The sequence below is a fragment of the Rhodnius prolixus genome, unplaced genomic scaffold, assembly GCF_049639745.1.
Source record: "Rhodnius prolixus isolate KJV_2025 unplaced genomic scaffold, Rpr scaffold_14, whole genome shotgun sequence".
NCBI classification, from domain to species: domain Eukaryota; kingdom Metazoa; phylum Arthropoda; class Insecta; order Hemiptera; family Reduviidae; genus Rhodnius; species Rhodnius prolixus.
In genome coordinates, this window is record NW_027411594.1 from 8,681,419 (window position 1) to 8,702,672 (window position 21,254).

The window sequence follows — 21,254 nt, forward strand, 5'->3', positions numbered from 1 at the left end:
CCAAGACTCAATTAAGAAGGTTAGTGACTTTAAGCGGCTGTTTTGCCAATCTACTGGTTTAACCAATAAAAAGAGTAAAACATCCACACGAATCAAACACTAATCACTACCTCGGTCATATCAGGGCCACACTGATGATAGCAAACATCTTACCAAAATTTTGGCCAAGACCCAAAAACCACAGAGTTCGAAACAAGAACGATAATAATAATAGCTACTGAATTTTTGTAAAAAAAAAAAAATTAATCGAATTATCGATGTTAAGAGTATTAATTCCAAACTCTTTCTCCATTGAAATTAATAATATCTTTTCTCTAAATATCTACACGTACGAATAAATATAAAAAATTATCGATTCTCATTATTTGCGATCATGTTTACAAGCTTTCTAATTGAGACCGTGTTGCTATTTAAATTGAATTAATTTATCATACAGGTAGTATAGCTGTGCATGTATATATATGAGGAAAAGGAACAGGTGTTTCTAATAAAAACATTTATATAAATGCGGGCAGAGTATATGTTATAATAGTAATCCAATTTAGTAACAACTGTTATAGAGTTCCCTATGGAACGATAAATTTTACTGGAGTGGTCCATTTAAGGTTGCTGGCTATTTTTGTGTTGTAGGAAGTTCTTTTTAGTGTTCAACACTCAGTTGACTTGTTCTTAGTGCATTTACGTAAATTCACACTCAGTATTTATACTTTTAAGATGCGTCCTTCCCCTAAATTAAGATATTCCCAGTAAACTAGCTGGAGACAAACTATTAGATTACCTACCACTTATAATGAAATACTATCAGCTGTATTAGAAAGGATTCAATAAAAGGTATAATTGACAAATGTAAACATATGGTCATACGGGCTATAAGAGATTCGCGTCACGTACGTAATGTTGCAAAACAACAACAAAAATCCCCTCCCCTTATCACTCTCTTTCTCTCACTAAGTTCCTGGTCAGTTCGTTACCATCCAATCACAAATAGACTCCTCCCACATTTCTATATTTCATCAGTTTACATTTTTTGTTTACATACATATTTTTTTTTATTTTTTTGAAAGTTTAACCAATACATACACCAAAATAACCACATAGTTATATATGATTACTAGGTTTCTCATAGCGAACGTTTTCACCAAATAATAGTTTAATGTTTACAAAGAAGACTGAGACAGAGAGAGGGAATCAGCCAGCTGTTTACAAATAACACACACACACACACACACACACCAAAATTGTAAAATTAGATGTGATTTCCTTTTCGTTGCCGCCACCACGATTGCTCATCAAATAATGGTACTTATGACGAGAATAAATGCACCACAATAGAATTTTTTTTTTAGTCCCAGCGTGAATATACGCAGCGTGTGTTAAAAACCCTATTTAAGACCGGATAAATTTAGAGCCCTAATTTTTTTGCGATACAAATACTATCGATATTGAATTCGTTTTGAAAAACAAAAATGTTTAGGACCAGTAATTGTGGTTGTGTGGACTTCCTGTGATCTTTTCTCCATGTCTATCATTGGAGCTCTACCTTTTATGCGTTTCATTTTCAATGTATACATTTACCAAAATGTATTGATTGAAGGTTTTCTCCTCTATAATTCTCAATTATTCTAAGCACTATTCTGGGTCTAACTTACAAACAAAAGTAAAGTAATTGCCTATTTTTTCAGGCGTGCTTTACGTCCAACTACCAATTAGGTGTCGTGGACGGAGGCGACTAACAAACAAACTTTACTGTAAATTTCTCTTATTGACCATTAAATGAAATCAAGGCCTAGACCAGGGAATCGAATCCACTAACCAACAATACATCTTAGCATTGCGGGTCTAGCCTATAACCGCTCAGCTAATGGGGCGCCTTACAAGATTAAAACCATTAAATAAAATCCAAGGTTTAGACTAGAAATCGAATCCACTAACCAACAATACATCTTAGCATTGCGGGTCTAGCCTATAACCGCTCGGCTATCGTGACGCCTGTGCCTAACTTATAATTTTTTTCTATTTTACTATCAGGACTTCCTATTTACTCACGTATTCCTTTCTTATTCTATTTTTTTGTTTCTTTTAACCCATTACACCAAAAAAAAACATGGTTATGTTTCAATTTATAGAAAAAATTTATTTCCTAATTTCCCAACAAGAGAAAATTTTACATTTTTTCTTTTTCAACATATTTTATATTTTTTTGTCGCCCATATCTGGTTAACATTACATATCTCTCACATAAGTGTCGGTAGTTTTGCGATGCGTCAAAACAAACAGGCAGGTGTTATACTCTGTTCATTTTCATTAAAAAACACCTTTATTCCTCTAAACCCCCTCCTACCTTATAGCAGATAAAGAGAAATATGTATATCTATGTGTATATAAAACAGTAGTTTTTATCTTTATGGTTTAAAATAAACAGACCCACTTAACATTGTTGTTTTGTGATATGATATGGTGGCGCATGCGTATTCACTTATTATCTGTTTGTTAATCTCTGTTTAAAGTTGTATTATATCTATGTACAAATAAATAGCAAACAAGAAAGGGAAAACACTCTTGCGATAATAAACACGTGCTCAATTAAATCAACACTAGTATAGATCTACAAGAGTAATATTAGATAAAAAAATGTATAAAATAATAATTAAAAAAATATAAGTATATATATATTAAAAAGTAGGAAGTTAACAGTTCTTCATGATGAACGATTAAATGATAAAACAAAGAATCTGGTGTGAACAGGAGGCGCAGAATCCTTTAGCCAACGTTAGGGTTTCTCAGCACCTCCTGAAGTGGTTGTAATCTCCTTATAGAGGACCAGGATTTAATGAATGAATATCTTCCTTTTCTTAGAAAGGTTTAGCACATCTTCTTAATTTCAGGAAATATCTGGGGGCAAGTGGTTCCAGGGTGTATTAGACTTGATGTGGGGAGTGGTGTTGGTTATAGTAGTCTAGAGCTTGGCTTTGTAAGTGGGAGATCCGCAGTTTGAATCCTGTGTATGGCTACTTCTTATTTAGTTCACGTCTCCTAATTTGGTGGTTGGACGTTCATCCTAGATGAGGTGTGGATAGCCTGGTCCCCTTTGATTTGGGCACCATCTCCAGAAATATCTGTTTCATCAGGGAGAATGGTTCTTCCTAGCTCTCATCTTAGAACTACTCTCGAGAGCCCTTGGTGAATAGTTTGATAATGGTCGGGCAGCACAAAGTACCCCGTTAACAAAAAAGAAATCTTGAAGCCTGAATCGGCTCTCTTAGCCCACTATCTTCAACCTTCTAAAGGGCGTAGAAAGACCTTAAGATATCTTCTCTGTTACGGAATGGAACAGCTCGTAGTTTCTCTTTCGATTAGATTCATCTGTCTGAGGATACGTACATATTGTGACGACTTTATATATTGCTGCCAGTTCCATATTGGTCTCAACCAGGGCTCAAAAATAATCTGGTTAAAAGGATGTTAACTTCAGAGTATCGTAATCGGTGCGTTTTCGGTAATCTTCCTGTGTCTGGGACTTCTCTGCTTGTTTGACATGTTATCTTTCGGGAACTCAGCTTCCATTCCTTGGTGCTCTGGACTTCTAAAGTAGAAGTGTCCTTCCAGTCTCACTCCACAGTAAATATTTGGTGAATAGTGAGTGTGGGTATGTTCACAGAAGTTTTTGTGTGTAATAAGTGAAACGGATCTCCCATAAATAATAATTAGTAAGTGTATTGTTGGGAGAATATCTCTGTAGCTATCATGTGAATCTAGCATACCATTGTGGTTACAATCTGGGTACCATACCACGGCCACATTATGGTACTTTGTCCCTCCAATGCCAATTAAATGCAACCTAATCCTGGTGTTGGTGTAAGCAGTTAGCAAGGTACACAACTTAGTGGGTAATGTTGAAACTGGAACTCTCTGGGGAGCTCATCAGTCATTGCTGGAAATCCGACTGGAGGTAGTAGGGCGGTAGGCACACCCTTTACGATCATACTGGAGTCACTGGAGAACTCCCCAATTGTTGATCACTGCAGTCAAACTCCTCTCTCTCTCTCGGATTGCTTGTCTACAATTCCACAGTTATTATTCAAGAGTTCGAATTTCGCCCCCCCCCCCTGGGAGGATCATATGTATTGTTCCAAAAATTCTGTAGCAAACTACTCACACGACTTTTTCTAACTTGAAGTATTATTGATTATCAATTTTGACTCAGAATTTGGTTTCCTTAGCCTATTTTTGTCCATTTATAATTTCAATTAACTCGAGACATTTCTATTCACACGTCATGATTACAGAGCATGGAATTACTACACTTCGTTCATTTAGTTATCTCGTAAAATTATATATTTAGTATATGAACATTAATTTGGGTCAAATATTGTGAGTTTGAAGAATATTAATTGTGTTAGAATAGGAAATCGTGTGGGTGTTCAGACCAGAGATATTCTGTAGCACTTCCACATGTCAGACCGCACATATATTTCAGCCAATTCCATATCCCTGACCTTAACAATTATCATTTGTTCCATTGTAAGTGAAACTGAAGATGGCCGAAACGAGGACTTTGGCAGTAGAGCTGCAGTTAACTATGGCTATCCCCCCTTAGATTTGCTTGTATAATCCCTTAGACCCTACCTTTGAATCATATATATACACTCATACAAGCCCTCGCTCTCATCTACACCCACCCCATACAAACATAACACCCAAAACATTCTAACCCAAGATTAGAGGTTTTCCTCTCTTTGTAATTAATTCATCTCTTCAGAGTTACCCTGGGTATCTCCCTGGCAGTTTGCGTGTTGGGTTTTTTTTTTTTTTTTTGGGTCCTTGCCATAATATCTCCAGTTACTTCATTAACGGTCAAACCCATCGTCATCAATGCACCAATCCCTTAGAGTTCTAGTGCTCTTCAGTGGCATTCAGCTGGAGTGGTAAGGGCTATTCTCTCTCACTCTCTCTCTCTCTCTTCCACCCTTCGAAAGCCCTTACTCGTACTTCCTTCTCATCGATATTTAAGGGGAGCGCCTTTTATCTCTTATCACTTATCCCTACATGTTTGAGTAACCCTTCTCTTGGTATTCTTTAATCTCAGGCCAAGTAATTCTATATCTAGATTTGTCATTTGTGCTTTTATGAAAAAAACACGTGGAGAAAATGGGTCCTTTAATTTGTGGACATCTTTAATTTGTGGCTTCGACTCTTGTCTTGGTCTAATCATTGAGCATTGTGAGTCCCTGCTACTGTATTTGATATCATTCAATTGATTCTGTCTCAGTTTTTTTAAATTTCTCTTCCTGAAGACTGTGATCGTCACAAAGTTTCCTCATATTGATTAGAATTTAAAACTTAGGATTCAAGATTGGCGAGTAATCGGTCAAATAAAACAACTCGCCTTTTTGCCAACGTTTCGATAAATACATTGTCTTCTTCAGGGCCTGGATATTACAAATACAAAATAATTTACAGAGTCAGTAACATTGAAAAAACAGTAAAATTCAGTAATACAAAAATAAATAGTTAAATACAATAAATTCTTTATAATTATTGAAACTTACTTGGCTATGCGGGTTGGTTGATTTACAGAAAAACTAAGAGCCAGAAATGGAGAAGCAGGTATATATATATACAGATATAGCGGGACTTACACGGGAATTTTGGTAATTACAATTGGGCAGATACAATAGACTAATTACAACAAAAGAGTAAATACAATAAATATTGGGAAATTTTTTTAAACAACACAAACCGTTAAAAACAAAACACAGGACAAATCAAAAACCCTTATGAAAACCAAAAGATTAGAAGTAAATTTAACAAAACCCAGCAATAATTATGTACAAAATTTGGATATCTATTTATTTTTTAATGACAAAATTGTAGCAGTTGGCTAAATTCGGTGTCGAAACGTTGGCAAAAAGACGAGTTGTTTTATTTGACCGATTCCTCGCTAACCTAGAATCCTAAGTTTAACAATTTACGGTCACGAAACCTAATATATTCATTGATTAGAATACCATTACTGTCGAGAACATCAGCGAATCCTTCATAGAGCGAAAGAAAACCTTTCGGGTTATTTGTAAGCTTTATGTTTTTAAGCTTCCCAAAACATCAGCTTCATGCAAGATCCAATACTAAACAAGCATTCCAACTCTTTCTGTTGATTGCTTCAGTTATTCTAGATGGACACTGTTCGACTTTTATTTCGTACCAAATGAAGTGGTGGTTCCTCGCAGATGATCTTCTTTGATTTTGGTGTATCTTGGTTCACTTTCTGGAACTTCTACCTAAATAAAAGCAAGTATATCCAACTCTTCGATCATTATCTCACCTCCAGTGCACCCAATCCTGCTTGGTACTGTTCTACATACATTGACGGAGGCTGTCCAGAAGATCTAAAACGAACTTTACAAATCATTCTGCAGATTCTTGGACAGAAACATAATTACCGACATACAGAATCTAGCGGCTGGGTTCGGATTAAATCATTCCAACTCCCAGCGAATTCAATCCATGCAGTAAAATAATTGATTGAATACACTTATCGATGCAAATATCATCTAAGACTTACTTACAATTGAAACGAACGTCAAAATGTTTTTTTTGTAAGCATTTCTGTCCGAGTGCTAATACAGCTATTTTAATTGAACAACTCTTTAAGCACGAGCTTACTAGAACTAAACGCAGGCACCAGACCGTTTTCAACTAATTGAATACAATCATCAAGTTCCCACAAAACTGTTTTCATGCTGCGCTCTAATGAAGCATATCATGTACTGAAAATGTTCAGTTCTAAGGTCTCTTAATTGTTAAACTATTGAAGCAAAACAGGGTTTTTTTATCTCCTTCTTCCTCTTCCTTTTTACTGAGGATACCCCAACCCACCCACCCACCCCATCAATAGTATTGATTTCCTGTCCAGACTTATTGTTTTCATTTTGTGCTCTATGTTGCTTTTCATCAAACATATTTTTGATAATTTATTGAAGTTAAACAAACTTTTTTAAATAATTATTGGTTAATATTTTTTTGTGTTCTAGGCTCAGGGAAGAACGTGGGGAAACGGAAAGAGCACTTGCGCTCGATCAAAAACCCAGGGATCTGACGTCACACAACGGTAATCAATTCCACAGTACGTCATTGTTTTCTATATTATTATTATTATTATTATTTCAGAAACACTTTGAGTAGTATCTGTTCTCAATTACTCTTCTCAAGTAGTTTGGTCTTTGGTTACTCTCGGTGCCACTACTTTGGAAGACTTACTTCCAAAACCTTCCCAGGTTGTCCAAGTAATGAAAGAGCTTCCTTAGCGCTCGGAGTAGGAGGCCTCCTCAATCATTGGATTATGCGGTTAGCGTACTGGACTCCCACGCGGAGGTCCCAGGTTCGAATCCAGCTGCTGACCTCTTAGATTTTCTCTTCCTAGGAGCTTCTTACAGCTCCACTGTCCCAGTGATGGACACAGTGTTGTCTGTAACGAAGAGAACACAGTCCGGAGGCCGGCAGTGAACTGAAAACAGCTCCGGGCGCCAATAACCTGAGATGTTGACGCGCCTTAAATCATAAAAAAAAAAAAAAAATCTTGTATTAAACTTAAGTTGATTAGCGGATGTTCAAAATTTAATTTTTTTACTCTTGTCTTTAGTCTGGGGGCTTTCGTATTACATTCCGGAAGTTTACTATGCATTCAAAAATTAATGGCTAAACTTTTGAAAGTTATCTAGGATGCTGTAAAATGATTCTGTTTCAATGAGGGCTTTCAATGGAACAGAATATCCGACGCTCTATTGATGCAAAGAAGTCCAGGGGGTCCATAAGATATTATTTTGATAACTGATTTCTTGTCTTTGGGTGATACTATCTAAACCCAGGGATGGCAAACGTTTTTGAGACGTGGGTCAAATTTTTTTCATTTTTTTTTTAGTACTAGTTTAAAAATTTTAAACTGAATATTTTCAAAACTAAACATCTTTAAAATTCAGTTGGCTTAACTGGGTAAAACGGGATGAAACAAGTGCTATGGAAGTCTCTTTTTACAAACATAACCTGAACAAAAGTGTGTTTTATCTGAAGAAAAATCTAAATATGGTTATTTGCTTTGGGTTGTCGATTTTTTTAACAAACAAAATATGAGTAAAATTATACATTTTATTTGATATTTTGTAAACACTTTTTTGCTTTATTTCCAAATACTACAAAAGCATTTGTCGTCATTTGCGTTTTAGAACTGTAATGATCAAACTAAAGGTTATAGATAGTAATTTAAATTGCTTTTGTGTCAATGCGTGATTGAAAAAAAAAAAATACAGATAGAATATAAATTATCCACACAATTAGAAAAATCTAAATCAACCCGCGTAAACCGCATATAATTGTTGCCTAGCAATTTGTGGTCAGTGAAAAAGCCTGCGCGGGTCATAGGTTCGCCATCACTGAATCTAAACAATCATATTCTGGTCCATCAAATTGGTGAAGTGCTGTCAGAAAGGGGTGACAAGAGGTGAACTACGGCGGTGGCACTTGAGAGGCATTTTGCGGCGTCACCAAAAAAAAGAAAGAGGACTCATTTCCTCCTAATACTATTCTTAGAGCTGCATATCCGGAAAGTCTAGATATTCCGACGAGAAAGACTTTTCCATTTAGTCCCTCATTCTCGTCAAGATCTCCAAGCAATATCCAGGACTACAATCCTAGACTTACCCATGATATCCAACATTGAAATCACCGTTTCCTCTGTGGCTCCTACCAGGATCTTCTATCTCATGGACCTCCTCTTAATCAAATACTGTTTTTTCTATCAACCAACACCTGAAAATTATTTAATTGAAAACACAATATATAATAATAATGTATCTTCCACTTTGAGCAATTACACATTCAAGAATAAGGAAGCCATAATATATTTTGTTTGGATATATATTTTTATTTCTTTGTAATTGGTTGAATACATCCTGGAATATTTGTGGAAACAAGAGACAGGTGTATTTGGAATAATTGAAGAGCCACTGGAGTTAACATCTCCTTCCGGAAATGAAAACAGCATGTAACTACAGTTTTGTCGTGTTGTAATTCATAACCTGGTCACACCTGGCCATTCTTGTTTTACCGATTAAGCAATATATATTATTATTGGGCAAAGCAAAACACAAAAAAATTGAATAATTTTTATGTTATTAAATGTTGTTTCCACAAATGTAAAACAAAAAAAAAAAAAACGACGAAACATACGGAAATCCGGTTGTGTGGACTTCAAATTTTGTTTGCTTTTTTTTTTGGAGGGGGATAGCCTCAATAATTATTTTGCTCCTGTATGTATCTCTCTGTTCCAACAGGTTCATCAAATGGCCAGAGTCCAGTGTTGAATTTAAGTAAATCCGGTGGTGACCAATCCTGTTCAGAAGGTGGCCAAACAGGACCTGAAGATGAGGAAGAAGAGGATGATAATCCTTCGGATCCGGAGGATGACGACGAAGATAAAGATCAAGGTAAATGTTTTTACTAAAATTCAGAAAAATTATGATTGGCTAGAACCTTTTTTAATGGAGGGGCATTCTTGGATACAAAAAAAAAGATGATTTCACGTCCTGATCATAAAAAAGGACTAAGAATTATGTTCTTGGTGTTTGAAATCAGAAGAAAATGTGGGAAAAAGGAGAATCAAGGAAGATAGAAAAACGAAAGTCGTCTATTTACTCCCGATTCACCGGTTGAGAAACTCAGGTACATCCCAGATTGTAACAATATCATTGCTGGACGACAGCAAAGCACTGCAACAACAATGTTGATGATTGAGGCGGAGTCCTATCTATTATTGTTACCATGACCATCCAATGTCCATCATTTGGCACAGAGAGAGCGCTCTGATTACAGTGATTGGCCTTTCCTAGGCTATTCTATAGCCAATCATCTAATAGTCGCATGATTGTCAGCATTCCATTATTGTTTATATACAGACCAGCTTTATCTCGTAATCATCTTCTATTTCGCTATTGTCTGTTAACGGCTATTCATTTAGAACAAAATACAGCCTTTCTTACCAGTTCAATCGCTATCTCTCTTTAAATAATTATAGTCGTACAAAACATTAAGTTGAAAGAAATAAAAAGAATCATATCGATTATAGAGATTTATCATCGATACGATTTTTATTGATGTTCCTATTATAAATGGTAACTTCATTGTCAAGGTTATATTACTTTATGTTATATAACCTTCTGCTTTAACACAAGTGTAGTTTTTATGTAATGCACTTTTTTTATATAATATATAGATAAATATCGTCGAATTCGACCTCTGACCTCCATTAAGCCGTACAAAAAAAAGTCTCAAATGACATAGAAATGAAGCCTCAAAGTTCCGACTTCATTTCCCCACCCCCAAATTTGAAATTACAACTGGCAAAAATTCCAGCTGCCCTGTAGATTTTTCTCTTCGGTCCAGTAATTGGACAGTGTTGTCTTTAACGAGAGAACAATGTCCGGAGACCGGCAGTGCACTGAAAAAAAAAGCTCTGGAATGTCTCCTTGTAGCGAGGCCCAAACTCAACTAACTTACGAACTAACTGATAACTTACGAATTTCATTCGTCATTTCAAAGGGTCCAATAAGTTTACGTACACCTTTATTTTAATGAAACTGAAACTCTGGTATTCATTTGTACTTCTGCGGAAGCAAAGGCGCCACGGTAGCCGAGCGGTTATAGGCTAGACCCGCAATGCTAAGATGTATTGTTGGTTAGTGGATTCGATTCCCAGTCTAAACCTTGGATTTTATTTAATGGTTTTAATCTTGTAAGGCGCCCCATTAGCTGAGCGGTTATTGGCTAGACCCGCAATGCTAAGATGTATTGTTGGTTTAGTGTGTTCGATTTCTAGTCTAAACCTTGAATTTTATTTAATGCTTTTAATCTTGTAAGGCGCCCCGTTAGCCGAGCGGTTATAGGCTAGACCCGCAAAACTAATGTATATTGTTGGTTAGTGGATTCGATTCCCCGGTCTAGGCCTTGGATTTTATTTTATTGTTAATTAAAGATATTTATAGTAAAGTATGTTTGCTAGTCGCCTCCGTCCACGACACCTAATTTGGTAGTTGGACGTTAAGCCCGCCTGAAAAAATAGGCAATTACTTTACTCATTCGTCATTTACTTACGAGTGACTAGAGTAATTAAGCAAAGTGGTACCACTTTATGCCAGGTATTTTCTTCGATATTCTTGGTATTCGGGCAACCATTCAGCGCTTCTTAAGGATAGGACCAATATTTTCCTCTTAAAGGGCACTTTGTGGAAAAGCGTCCCACCCTCTCTCTCTCTCCCAATACTAGCCCTCAATCGAATTGTCCTTCGGAAAAATGTTGCCAAGTTGTAGATGTAATTGTAGTCGCTATGGGTGTCTGTAGAGTTCGTACTTAGGAAAAAAAATGTCAAAACAGTGGCGAAACCTATTTTCGGTTGATGAATTTTGGTCGACCGGCAATCTTTCCGGATATCTTGAGAGTTTGGAAGCTTAAGTTTTGTGTTTGAGCTGCTAAAGTTTTCAAATTCAGAAATGAAAGAAAAATGCCCAAGTTCGATGATTTGATAATAGTCGAAAGATAGAGTCGAAAGAAATGTGTTTCAAAACCAGATGTGTTTTTTTTTAACTACCACTCACAAGCTTATCTGAAAAATTATGTAATCCTAGTGGGAGCAAAGATATTATTCAGGGAAGCTGACGGCCGAGAGATGGCGCCACGTCTTGAACACTCTCACTTAAGTGAGATGTAAAATACGATGAAAGGAAGACAGGCCCCCGAACACGCGGGCGTCACAGACATACCAGTGGAGAGCTCCCTGGCAAGAAGAGGAAATAACAAAAAAGAAACACCAATAATAATAAGATATATATGATGGGGGGCCGAAGGGGGCCTAAAACAGCCTACTGGCCACTAATTCAACCTTTGACAGTTCCATTTGCGCGCCACACTCTTGTTTTTCTATTGAATCTGTTTGTATTTGTACGTCAGTCTATGTCTGTACGCCTATATATATTAGTTCGTGTCACGAAGGTATTTGTGACAATGTTACCCCTCTACACCTCCCAGCTAATACACAGCCTCTAAACTTCTTCTGCGTTTCCCCACTTCCTCTTTCTCTCTATCTCTTCCTCGCTACCTTTCCACTTCTTGAAGATCCCCGTTGCCTGTTGACGACAGGTGGCGGCGATATTGTGGAATCGTTTTGGCTACTGCACGTTACTCCAGGAACACCCCTGGATGATATATTACTTGAGGTTCCCTTCATTGACTGTAGACATGATATCGTCGAACTCTCCTTCTTTTTTCATTTTTGGGGGGGGGGTGTGTGCTTCGTCAACATATAGCAACCTACCTCCTGGATTTCTCTTGTTTTCCCTGATTTACTCCTTTAGTAACAGGATTGTGACGTGTCCCCGACAGAAATCCTTCCGCCGGAAGTAGCACCTTACTGAATAGATTGATCACATTTCACTTCCTCTTGACATTTTCGATTTTGACTTTTGAACTTAAAAAAAAAACCACCTGGACGTACAGGTATTGAACTGTGGGGTTCAACGAAACGTTCCAATCTTCATAGAATTCAATCTCTTCAGTCTAAAATTCTCCGCACTATCGTTAAACGGCTCCATTTTTGCGTTTCAAATCAGACCTGGAAATTCCGTTTGTAGGTCCAGGTTGCCTCGAACTCGCTATAAAAGTTTTCATCAGAACTTCATCACTCTCATTCCAATCCTCTTGTCCGCTGTCATTTATCATATCATCACCATCCAGATCATCTTCCCAGACGATTAATCTTGACAGGCCCATTAGCCGAGCGGTTATTGGCTAGACCCGCAAAGCTAAGATGTATTGTTGGTTAGTGGATTCGATTTCTAGTCTAAACCTTGGATTTTATTTAATGGTTTTAATCTTGTAAGGCGCCCCATTAGCCGTGCGGTTATAGACTAGACCCGTAAAATGTATTGTTGGTTAGTGGATTCGATTCCCGGCCTAGACCTTGGATTTTGTTTAATGGTTTTAATATTGTAAGGCGCCCCATTAGCCGAGTGGTTATAGGCTAGACCCGCAATGCCAGTGGTCTCGGCGATTTTCTCTCTACTGAAGAGAGAGTAGCTAATCCACGGAGACGACTTAGGGAGTGTTATCACTGAGGGAACTTCTCCCCCATCAATTAGTGGAGTTTGTAGTGGTGTCGGTTATTGTCATTGTTACTAATATAGTGTATCTAGCGCTGGTGTAACTAAACAAATAAATTATTTTTAAAAAAAACTTAAAATATCGATTTTGACGGTTTTAATAAAAAAATAAATCCACCGGAAGCGTAGTCGCAGATAGCAGAAACTCTATTTCCGATTAGACCCCCTCCCACAGAGTACTTGATCCTCAAATTCAAAGTTTCCCTTTTACACAGTCTATTAGCCACTTTTCCATTTTTTTTGCCCTTGAAAAATAACTTCATCGATTTTCTAATCTAAACTAATCGTACACAGTTTTCAAGGAATATTCGAGAGATAGCGAGAGGGAAGACGGGTAGGCAACTCTCTAACGTTCCATTTTAGTATGATGTACAATTCTATTTCTTATTCATTAAAAACTATCCAGTAGCACAGTTTATAAAATCGATTTGCATGAGGTGTCATTCTCGTATAAACGACGATTAGATGTGTGTTGCAAAAAAAAACACGTTTTTGCAGAAAATTGCAAAAAAAAAACAACAAAAAACAGGAAGTACCCACTTTGCCTGATTCCCCCCTCTCCCATTTGTATAAAAATCTTTTTTCCACTTATTGTGTCTACCATGAAAATAGTTAATATTATATTAAAACTAAATTATTCACTAATTTTTTACCCACTTTCTGTTAATTAATATACTTAGGTATTTCTATTCTTCGTAAATCTACTGATCTTAATTATATATGAATGGTAATTCTAGTTTCATTAAATACTTCTAGTTTTTTTTTAATTGCTTTCTTTTTTATTCTATTAGTTATGTATATTATAATTTTGTATAAATATATAATATATTTTTTGTATGAATTTGTAGTATTATAACATTTTTATAATCGCGATAATATTTCTGAATTAATTCTATGTTTTTTCCTCTATTCATAAAACTTATGTTTAGACTTTAAAACACGATATGAAACTGCCAATTATGTATTAAATATTATATATTTTTATTTAAAAAGAGTAAAATTTAAATTTATAAATTAATTATAATTAATTCTAAAAATTCTTTGAAATAGAAGCGGTAGGTCGTTTACAGTTAAAAAAATTTGTTTTTTATAAATCAGAATAGATAATTCCGATTATTTTATGTTAATCAATTAACAGGAGCTCCAGTCTCCATTTTTTACTTCATACGAATTTAAATCGCATGACGCGAGATTTTATCGAATTTTCCCCACGATTGCTTGCTAGTCATAAGAGGAATCATTAAAACAAAACCTGCCTTCTCCAATTTTAGCAAAAAAAAAGGGAGTTTTAATTTCGTGTGGAGAGTGCAATTGGAGGAGTAACTTCCGCTCAGGGGATAAAAGATCTTTCCCAGCCTCTCTAGCTTACCAAAATATGGGCCCAAAGATAGTAAACACAGTAAAGTAAGCCTCGTAAACGTCCTACATTGTACGTAGTCCTAACTGAGGCAGAAACCCTTAATTGATCTAGGGATTCAGTCGTAGCTTTGAAGCTGCTCAATCCTGGTTTCCAGTGTTGCCGGTAGCACGGGAGAGTCCTCAAGGCTTTAGAAAGCCTTACTCACACTGGATGAATGAAGTCATCAAAGGGCGCCAATTTTGGGAAGATGCGATTTTTTTGTTGTTGATTGCATTCCTAGTTTAAACAGTACAAACTACATTAACTTTAATCCCAGATTCCTTTTAATAATGCTGAGCATTGTGCTAAGATTATATACACCAATCTGGCTTACTTGATCATCATGCATAGATGATGCCCTTTTTTTTTAACAGAGCAGGAGTGGGGGAAGGAATGATGCGTGTTAGGTAAATCTTTTAACACTTAATAATTTAGTTGCGTGCAATTTTTTATGATAATGTTCTCAGTGTTTGCAGTATGTTAACACCCACAATCCTGTCCATAAGTATCTGCAGTTTGCAGTGATTTTCATGAAAAGTTGATGGGAAAACAAAAAAAGTTTAACATGCGATCGATCTTTGTCTTCTGTTTCGTCTAGAGTAGTCAAACATAAATATGTTACATTAGTCAAACATCCAGTCCACAGGTACAGAAATGTCTTTAGTTATTTACCCGCGTCTATTTTAAAATACATGCATTCCCGTTTTGCAGACCTGTCAGATGCTGGTGAAGGTGTAAACTCAAGCAGTGGACAGGTGTCACCTCATGCTCTGAACTATTCAGCAGCCTTGGGGGCGGCAGGAGCTGGACCTACTGCCCCTACCTCGGATCCGACCATCTCGTCCACGGAAACATTACTCAGGAATATCCAAGGGTTGTTGAAGGTAGCCGCCGATAATGCTAGACAACAGGAGAGGCAGATCAACTATGAGAAAGGTGAGTGTGTTGTGTATTTAGCATGGAAAATGGGTTCGAAATGGGTGCGTCACTATTTTACCTGTGATTTTCTTGATTTGCCCTTCAAAACCCTTTTGATGTGATTTTGTTTATGATTGCGAGGCCGAGAAAATCGATTAGATTGTTGCAAGAAGACGCTGAAGAGTTACAATTTTAACTCCAGGCGTTTATATTAGTTTTTACATAAAAATCCCTATAAATAGGTTCCTAATTTTAACAACTAATAACTATTAAACTATAATTAATTAATAATTTGAAACTTCTCTTTGGAAGAATCTGTGATTATTCTTAGTTTTTTTTTTAAATTTATTTTGTAATTTACAATCTGTATAAATATATACAATAAGTAAATAGGAGGTAAATAAGATGAACTAGTGCGGGAAAAGCAGGAGGAGAGAAGCTTCCCAGCGGTAGCACTCTCTATAGGAGAGAGGAGAATATGAGGAGGATAAAGGAGAGATTTAGTTCTTCAGACAGTAAGGAAGTCACGGGGCCACTGGCGATTCAGTCTTCGAGGAGTATTGTTAGGAATATCAGAGGAGGCGAGAGACAGTACACGAGCTAGTCGAGAGAGTAGTATGGAATTTTTGGTATTTAGTCTTGGCGAGTTAGTCTATGAAGGGAATGTTGAGGTCGGCGTGAAGAATGAGGTTAGTCACCGTAGAAAGGAGCGTCAGCTATCTGTCGGAGGAGTTTTTACTGAAATGTCCTGTACTGTCCGTATGTTTTGTAGGTTTGGCTGAACCCCACAACTCTAGTCCTATAAGTCCACATAGGTTTGAGGATAGTATTGTATATTAATTGTTTGAGTTCAATGGGTAATTTGGAGCGTCGTCCAAGTAGTCTGTAGAGCAGTTTCGCACGTTTCGTCATTGCTTAGTTTTAGTAAACTACAGATAACGTTTATTTTCACAGTCGATTTCACGAAGTCCACTATCGATCAAGTACTGTGGACGGACACGAATAGCTAACTTAATTTACCTTAATTTCAATAAGCTCAATGTAGAACGAATTAAAAACAGTAAAAAAAAAGAAAAGTATCTAATTAAATACAGTATTTGATTTATATATTTGGAACTTTCTGAATCTCTACGAGATTGATCTCCATGACAGCAGGATCTCCAACAAAATCTGCAGCGTCCTCGTACCTTAGCCAGTCTGTTCATCATATTTCATTCCAAGCAGCTATCTACGGGAAACCTTTCACAATCGGCACATAATTATACGTCAGTCTTGCCTGAGTTAAGGTAATGCTCACTTCGCTGTAATCATTAAAATATTAGTTAAGAAAAAGAAGTAGAGATCCCGCTAAGATCTTAACGATCCTGGTGAAAGGAAAAAACATGAGAAGCTTACTACAGCTTCACGGGGTCCAGTAGTTACTCACCCTGCTACGCCTTCTGAATCATGGCGTTCCACTCATAAATTCACTAAGTAATTAAATTTATTATCAAAGGAAAAGAGAGAAGACAGGTGTATTTTAGACGGTGGAGAGTAAAAATTAGGTCATCAGGTAGATAGATAGATGAATTATTGATTTCTATCTCCACATATTCGAATATTTAAAAAAAGAAAAAAGAATTACCACGCGGGCAGTTAAATAGGGGGAGGTGTGAAATCAGCTGTTCAAATATTTTAAATATCTAAACCTCCCAAAAACATCTGGAAGGTGTTTATTTATTGCCATGTTTCAGCAAGCAAAATATTGTGACGTCAGTCTAACTTTTTAGAATATGGATGATAGGTTAGTTTAGGAAGGTAGCAATCAATGTTTTTTTTCTTTTTTCTTTAATATTTAAAACTGCAGCAATAATTCTATGAGAATAAATGTGAAATTTGAAGGATTTTTTAAATTTAGGCAAAGATTGGCTTGCAAAGAGCAATCAAATCATTCAGTCGTTGAGCTTTACTAACTTTCGTAGTGAAAATTCTGCTTCTAGTGACTAGGAGGATGGTCTTGTTGGTGAGGCGAGGAGAACTGTAGCATGAGAGGATTAGGAGATAGAACTATTGGGCCTTAAAGAGACTAGGAGGATGGTCTTGTAGGTGAGGCGAGGAGATTGTAGTACGAGATAGATGCTTAAGAGATTAGAACTATTAAGGTATGAAACTAGCGGTAAATGGGGTTCGATAAGATCACTAAGGATTAAGATTCAAAACGTAATTTGGGACCATAGCATTTTTGGCTCGGTATTGGTATCTGTTAGGATTGTGGAAGGTTTATTTGAGCCTGACACTTTTGCTCCGTACGACCAACATCGTTCTTCAAAAGAGTCTTGTAGGTGGTTATTTTATGAGACAAATCAAGATTTTATGCAGTCCTTGTCAGGTCGCAGGTCCTTGGCTGGTCGCAGGTCCTTGGCAGGTCGCAGGTCCTTGGCTGGTCGAAGGTCCTTGACTTTGGTCTTGGTGAGCTCATTTTCCGAAATTAGTCATAATCGCAATTCGTTTTCTATCTACCTCATTGGAGAAGGTAATATGCAAACCAACTAAAATGGCCTTCCTTTAATCTTGATAATACAAATTAAATTATTTAAAATATTATTATTTACAGCAGAGGATATAAATACTCTTCTTTAATAAGGAGATATCAGATAGCAATTTATCTGGAGCAGACAGTGTTGCACCGTTCACCCTTGAGTAACTCTGTACCTACATTAGAGACGTTAAACAATGTTGCCAACATATTCAATTAGACTGCAAGTGAAATCTTGAGCCACAATTGTGGGCGGCGGGGGTCGAGGTAGACTATGTACGCTTCACCACACTTCAATCATCCCCACCCCTTTATCACAGTGCGACTGTGTGGGCACGCCGTCTATCGGAGGTTTTCAGTTCTTTGTGTGTTCTATCGTATTTAGTACACAAAAAGTTAATCCAATATTTTACCTTAGCTAGATGTACGTAAATCTGCCTTTAAAATATTGTTCACTTTCTTTAATTTTTTTCTGTAATAGAGCAGATTTTGGGTTTTACAAATTAGGTCTGTCCGTCAATATGTCGTCTGCGACTTGAATAAACCCTAAAATTCTCACTAATTGGAAATTGGATATTCTGGCACCAGAGGGACTGGTTCAAAAACTGCTTCAACAAGTTCCTTTTAAGTTGGTTCAATAATTGTGTGTAAGCAGTTATAGTAAAGTCAATAGTAATTGCCTATTATTTCCGGCGGGCTTTACGTCCAACTACCAAATTAGGTGTCGTGGACGGAGGCGACTAGCAAACATACTTTACTATAAATTTCTCATATTAACCATTAAATAAAATCCAAGGTTTAGACTAGGAATCGAATCCACTAACCAACAATACATCTTAGCTTTGCGGGTACAGCCTATAACCGCTAATGGAGCGCCTTACAATATTAAAACCATTAAATAAAATCCAAGGTTTAGACTAGGAATCGAATCCACTAACCAACAATACATCTTAGCTTTGCGGGTATAGCCTATAACCGCTAATGGAGCGCCTTACAATATTAAAACCATTAAATAAAATCCAAGGTTTAGACTAGGAATTGAATCCACCAACCAACAATACATCTTAGCTTTGCGGGTCTAGCCTATAACCGCTCGGCTACCGTGGCGCCTAGTGTAAGCAGCTATATATTTAAAATAACTCGATAAAACCGGCCCTCTGAACGGACTTTAGGACAATTAGAACCACAAAACGCCAAAAAAGTCAGTAACGCCAACAATATTTTACGTATTCCCTTACTTGAATTTTGTAATTTTTATAAAAATCAAAATGGTGGGGGACTAATTAAGGAATTTAGAAGACAATATGGTGAGTTTGGTGCTCTTTAGTGTTTTGCATAATGATCATTGTAAGATTGTTTAGGTTATTGTATTTATGGGATATGGACGGTTATTGTTCTCTTTACTGTGTTAGTATGGCACACAGTAATAGATTGCGCTTGGCAGCGCGCTGTTGTAGTTAATTAAGAGAGTGGAAACTGCTAATCTAAAACGTTCACAACCGAACAATACTGTAGTAATGGTTAGTAAAATGGTAATTAAGTAAGTTTAGTCCCGTTCAGATTTACGCTACTAAATAGCTTCGTTGTACTGCTGTACCAGTAGCTCTGTGTTAACAGTGCGATTGTATTCTCCCTAGTGTTGTTACGAGGAAGGCCCTATAAGCAACCAAAGCCCGGGCAAGACAGTCTGCAAAGGTGCCTACTACTACTACTTTGTGTAGTATTTCACCATCTTCTGGGGGCCGGCTCGCACGAGCTATCCTAGCCGAACTAATGTATATATATGTGGAGGAGATGCAGACTCCACAGCCCAGTCTTTCAGATTCCTATCTAGTAGTATATAGACAAGGCTGTATAGGTTTCGCTAACTGCGGCTATCCCCCCAACCACACTTGCGTGCCCAGTACCCTAGATGAGTATCTAGTTCGCTGAGCTGCCGCTCTCTGAACGCGGCATACCCGCCACACATCACACTCTACGGGCTCTGAACACAATGGAGAGTCCTCAATTATCCTGAAGATGCTTCTTGTTCTTCTTTCCACCTCTCAGTCCAGTCGCATGTTCTCTCTCACTTTGATATCCTAATTAAGTGGTCGTTTAGCTAATTTAATGAATTTAAAACTAAGCATCGTCTTCTTTCTTATACTCGTATATATGTATATATGTATATATAAAAAAAAAAGACGTACTCTTTACTGTCTCTTACGATTTTGAATGATTCGACCAGGAATATCGTTGTAAACTCGAAAAAGCGATCGATTGTGAGCAAAGAATTTACAGGAAATTCGAAATTTTAAATTTCGTTTCGTTGCAATTTTTTTTTTTATATACTTCCTCTTACTACAGGAAGAATATTTTCTACCGGAAGTCAACTTTATTGAGCGGTTTTATCAAGCTTTAAGAGCGATTTGTTTTAAATTCTATACATGCATTGCACTCATGTGGTCATATACAGTCGAAGCTCTCAATAACGGACACTGGCGGGGGAAAGCAAAGTGGCCGCTGTTTGGAGGTGGTCGTTAGAGGGAGGTAGGCAAGTTTCTTAATGAAAAAATATGGGTTTTTTCCAAACATCTATTTAAAAATTGTTTATTATTAATAGATTTAAAAACGTACATAATTGGATAATTATTGCAGCTATATGATATGCATCAAGTTTTTCTTAATTATCCAAAAAAAATTATCAAAAACTACATATTATTGACTTAATTAATAATTTTTATAATAATCATCACATTTATTCATAAAAATAATAATTTATGGTAAAATTATCATCATACTATCATCTATTATTGGAAAAATAGAACAAACCTTTCGGCAAGTTGACGATGGCTCGATTTTATTTTTGCAAAAATCTTCCAACACATTTATTTTCTCTTCTAGAGTTAACCATTTTCGTTTGAGAGACATAGCGAGAAAAAATAATATTGTTCGTCCCCAAAGTTATATTGAAAAATGATTAAAAGCTGTACAAGATGTATGGAGCTTATATGGGAAACTTTAGGGAAAACCAGAAAAAAAACAAACAAAAAACTTGAGAGGGGATAATTATTTTGATCACTGCGTCAAACGAACTTTTATGATAATAAGGTGGTCGTTGGTGGGTGGTGAAACATTTAATCTTTTCCCCCAAAATCAATGTCCGCCCGCGGTCGCTATGTAGAGTGAGAAGTTAGACGGAGGATCTTTTATATAGAAAGTGTTATAGGGGTAAAACGG

General features: G+C 36.7%; 1 protein-coding gene across 8 annotated transcripts in view; it reads left to right on the forward strand.

Moving 5' to 3' along the window:
- The window catches only part of LOC141451822 (uncharacterized), a 390,222-nt gene that overhangs the window by 247,275 nt on the left and 121,693 nt on the right, over positions 1 to 21,254 (forward strand). For 6 of the 8 annotated variants that reach the window (XR_012457116.1, XM_074123510.1, XM_074123507.1 and 3 more), the window contains 3 exons: positions 7,032 to 7,123; positions 9,327 to 9,479; positions 15,314 to 15,538. Coding sequence is in view for 7 of the 8 variants with exons in the window: in XM_074123510.1 (XP_073979611.1) it covers positions 7,032 to 7,123; positions 9,327 to 9,479; positions 15,314 to 15,538 (470 nt within the window). In the remaining variant the exon portion in view is untranslated. The remainder of the gene's footprint in view (positions 1 to 7,031; positions 7,124 to 9,326; positions 9,480 to 15,313; positions 15,539 to 21,254) is intronic. The other 2 variants (XM_074123509.1, XM_074123513.1) reach the window with 1 other exon arrangement.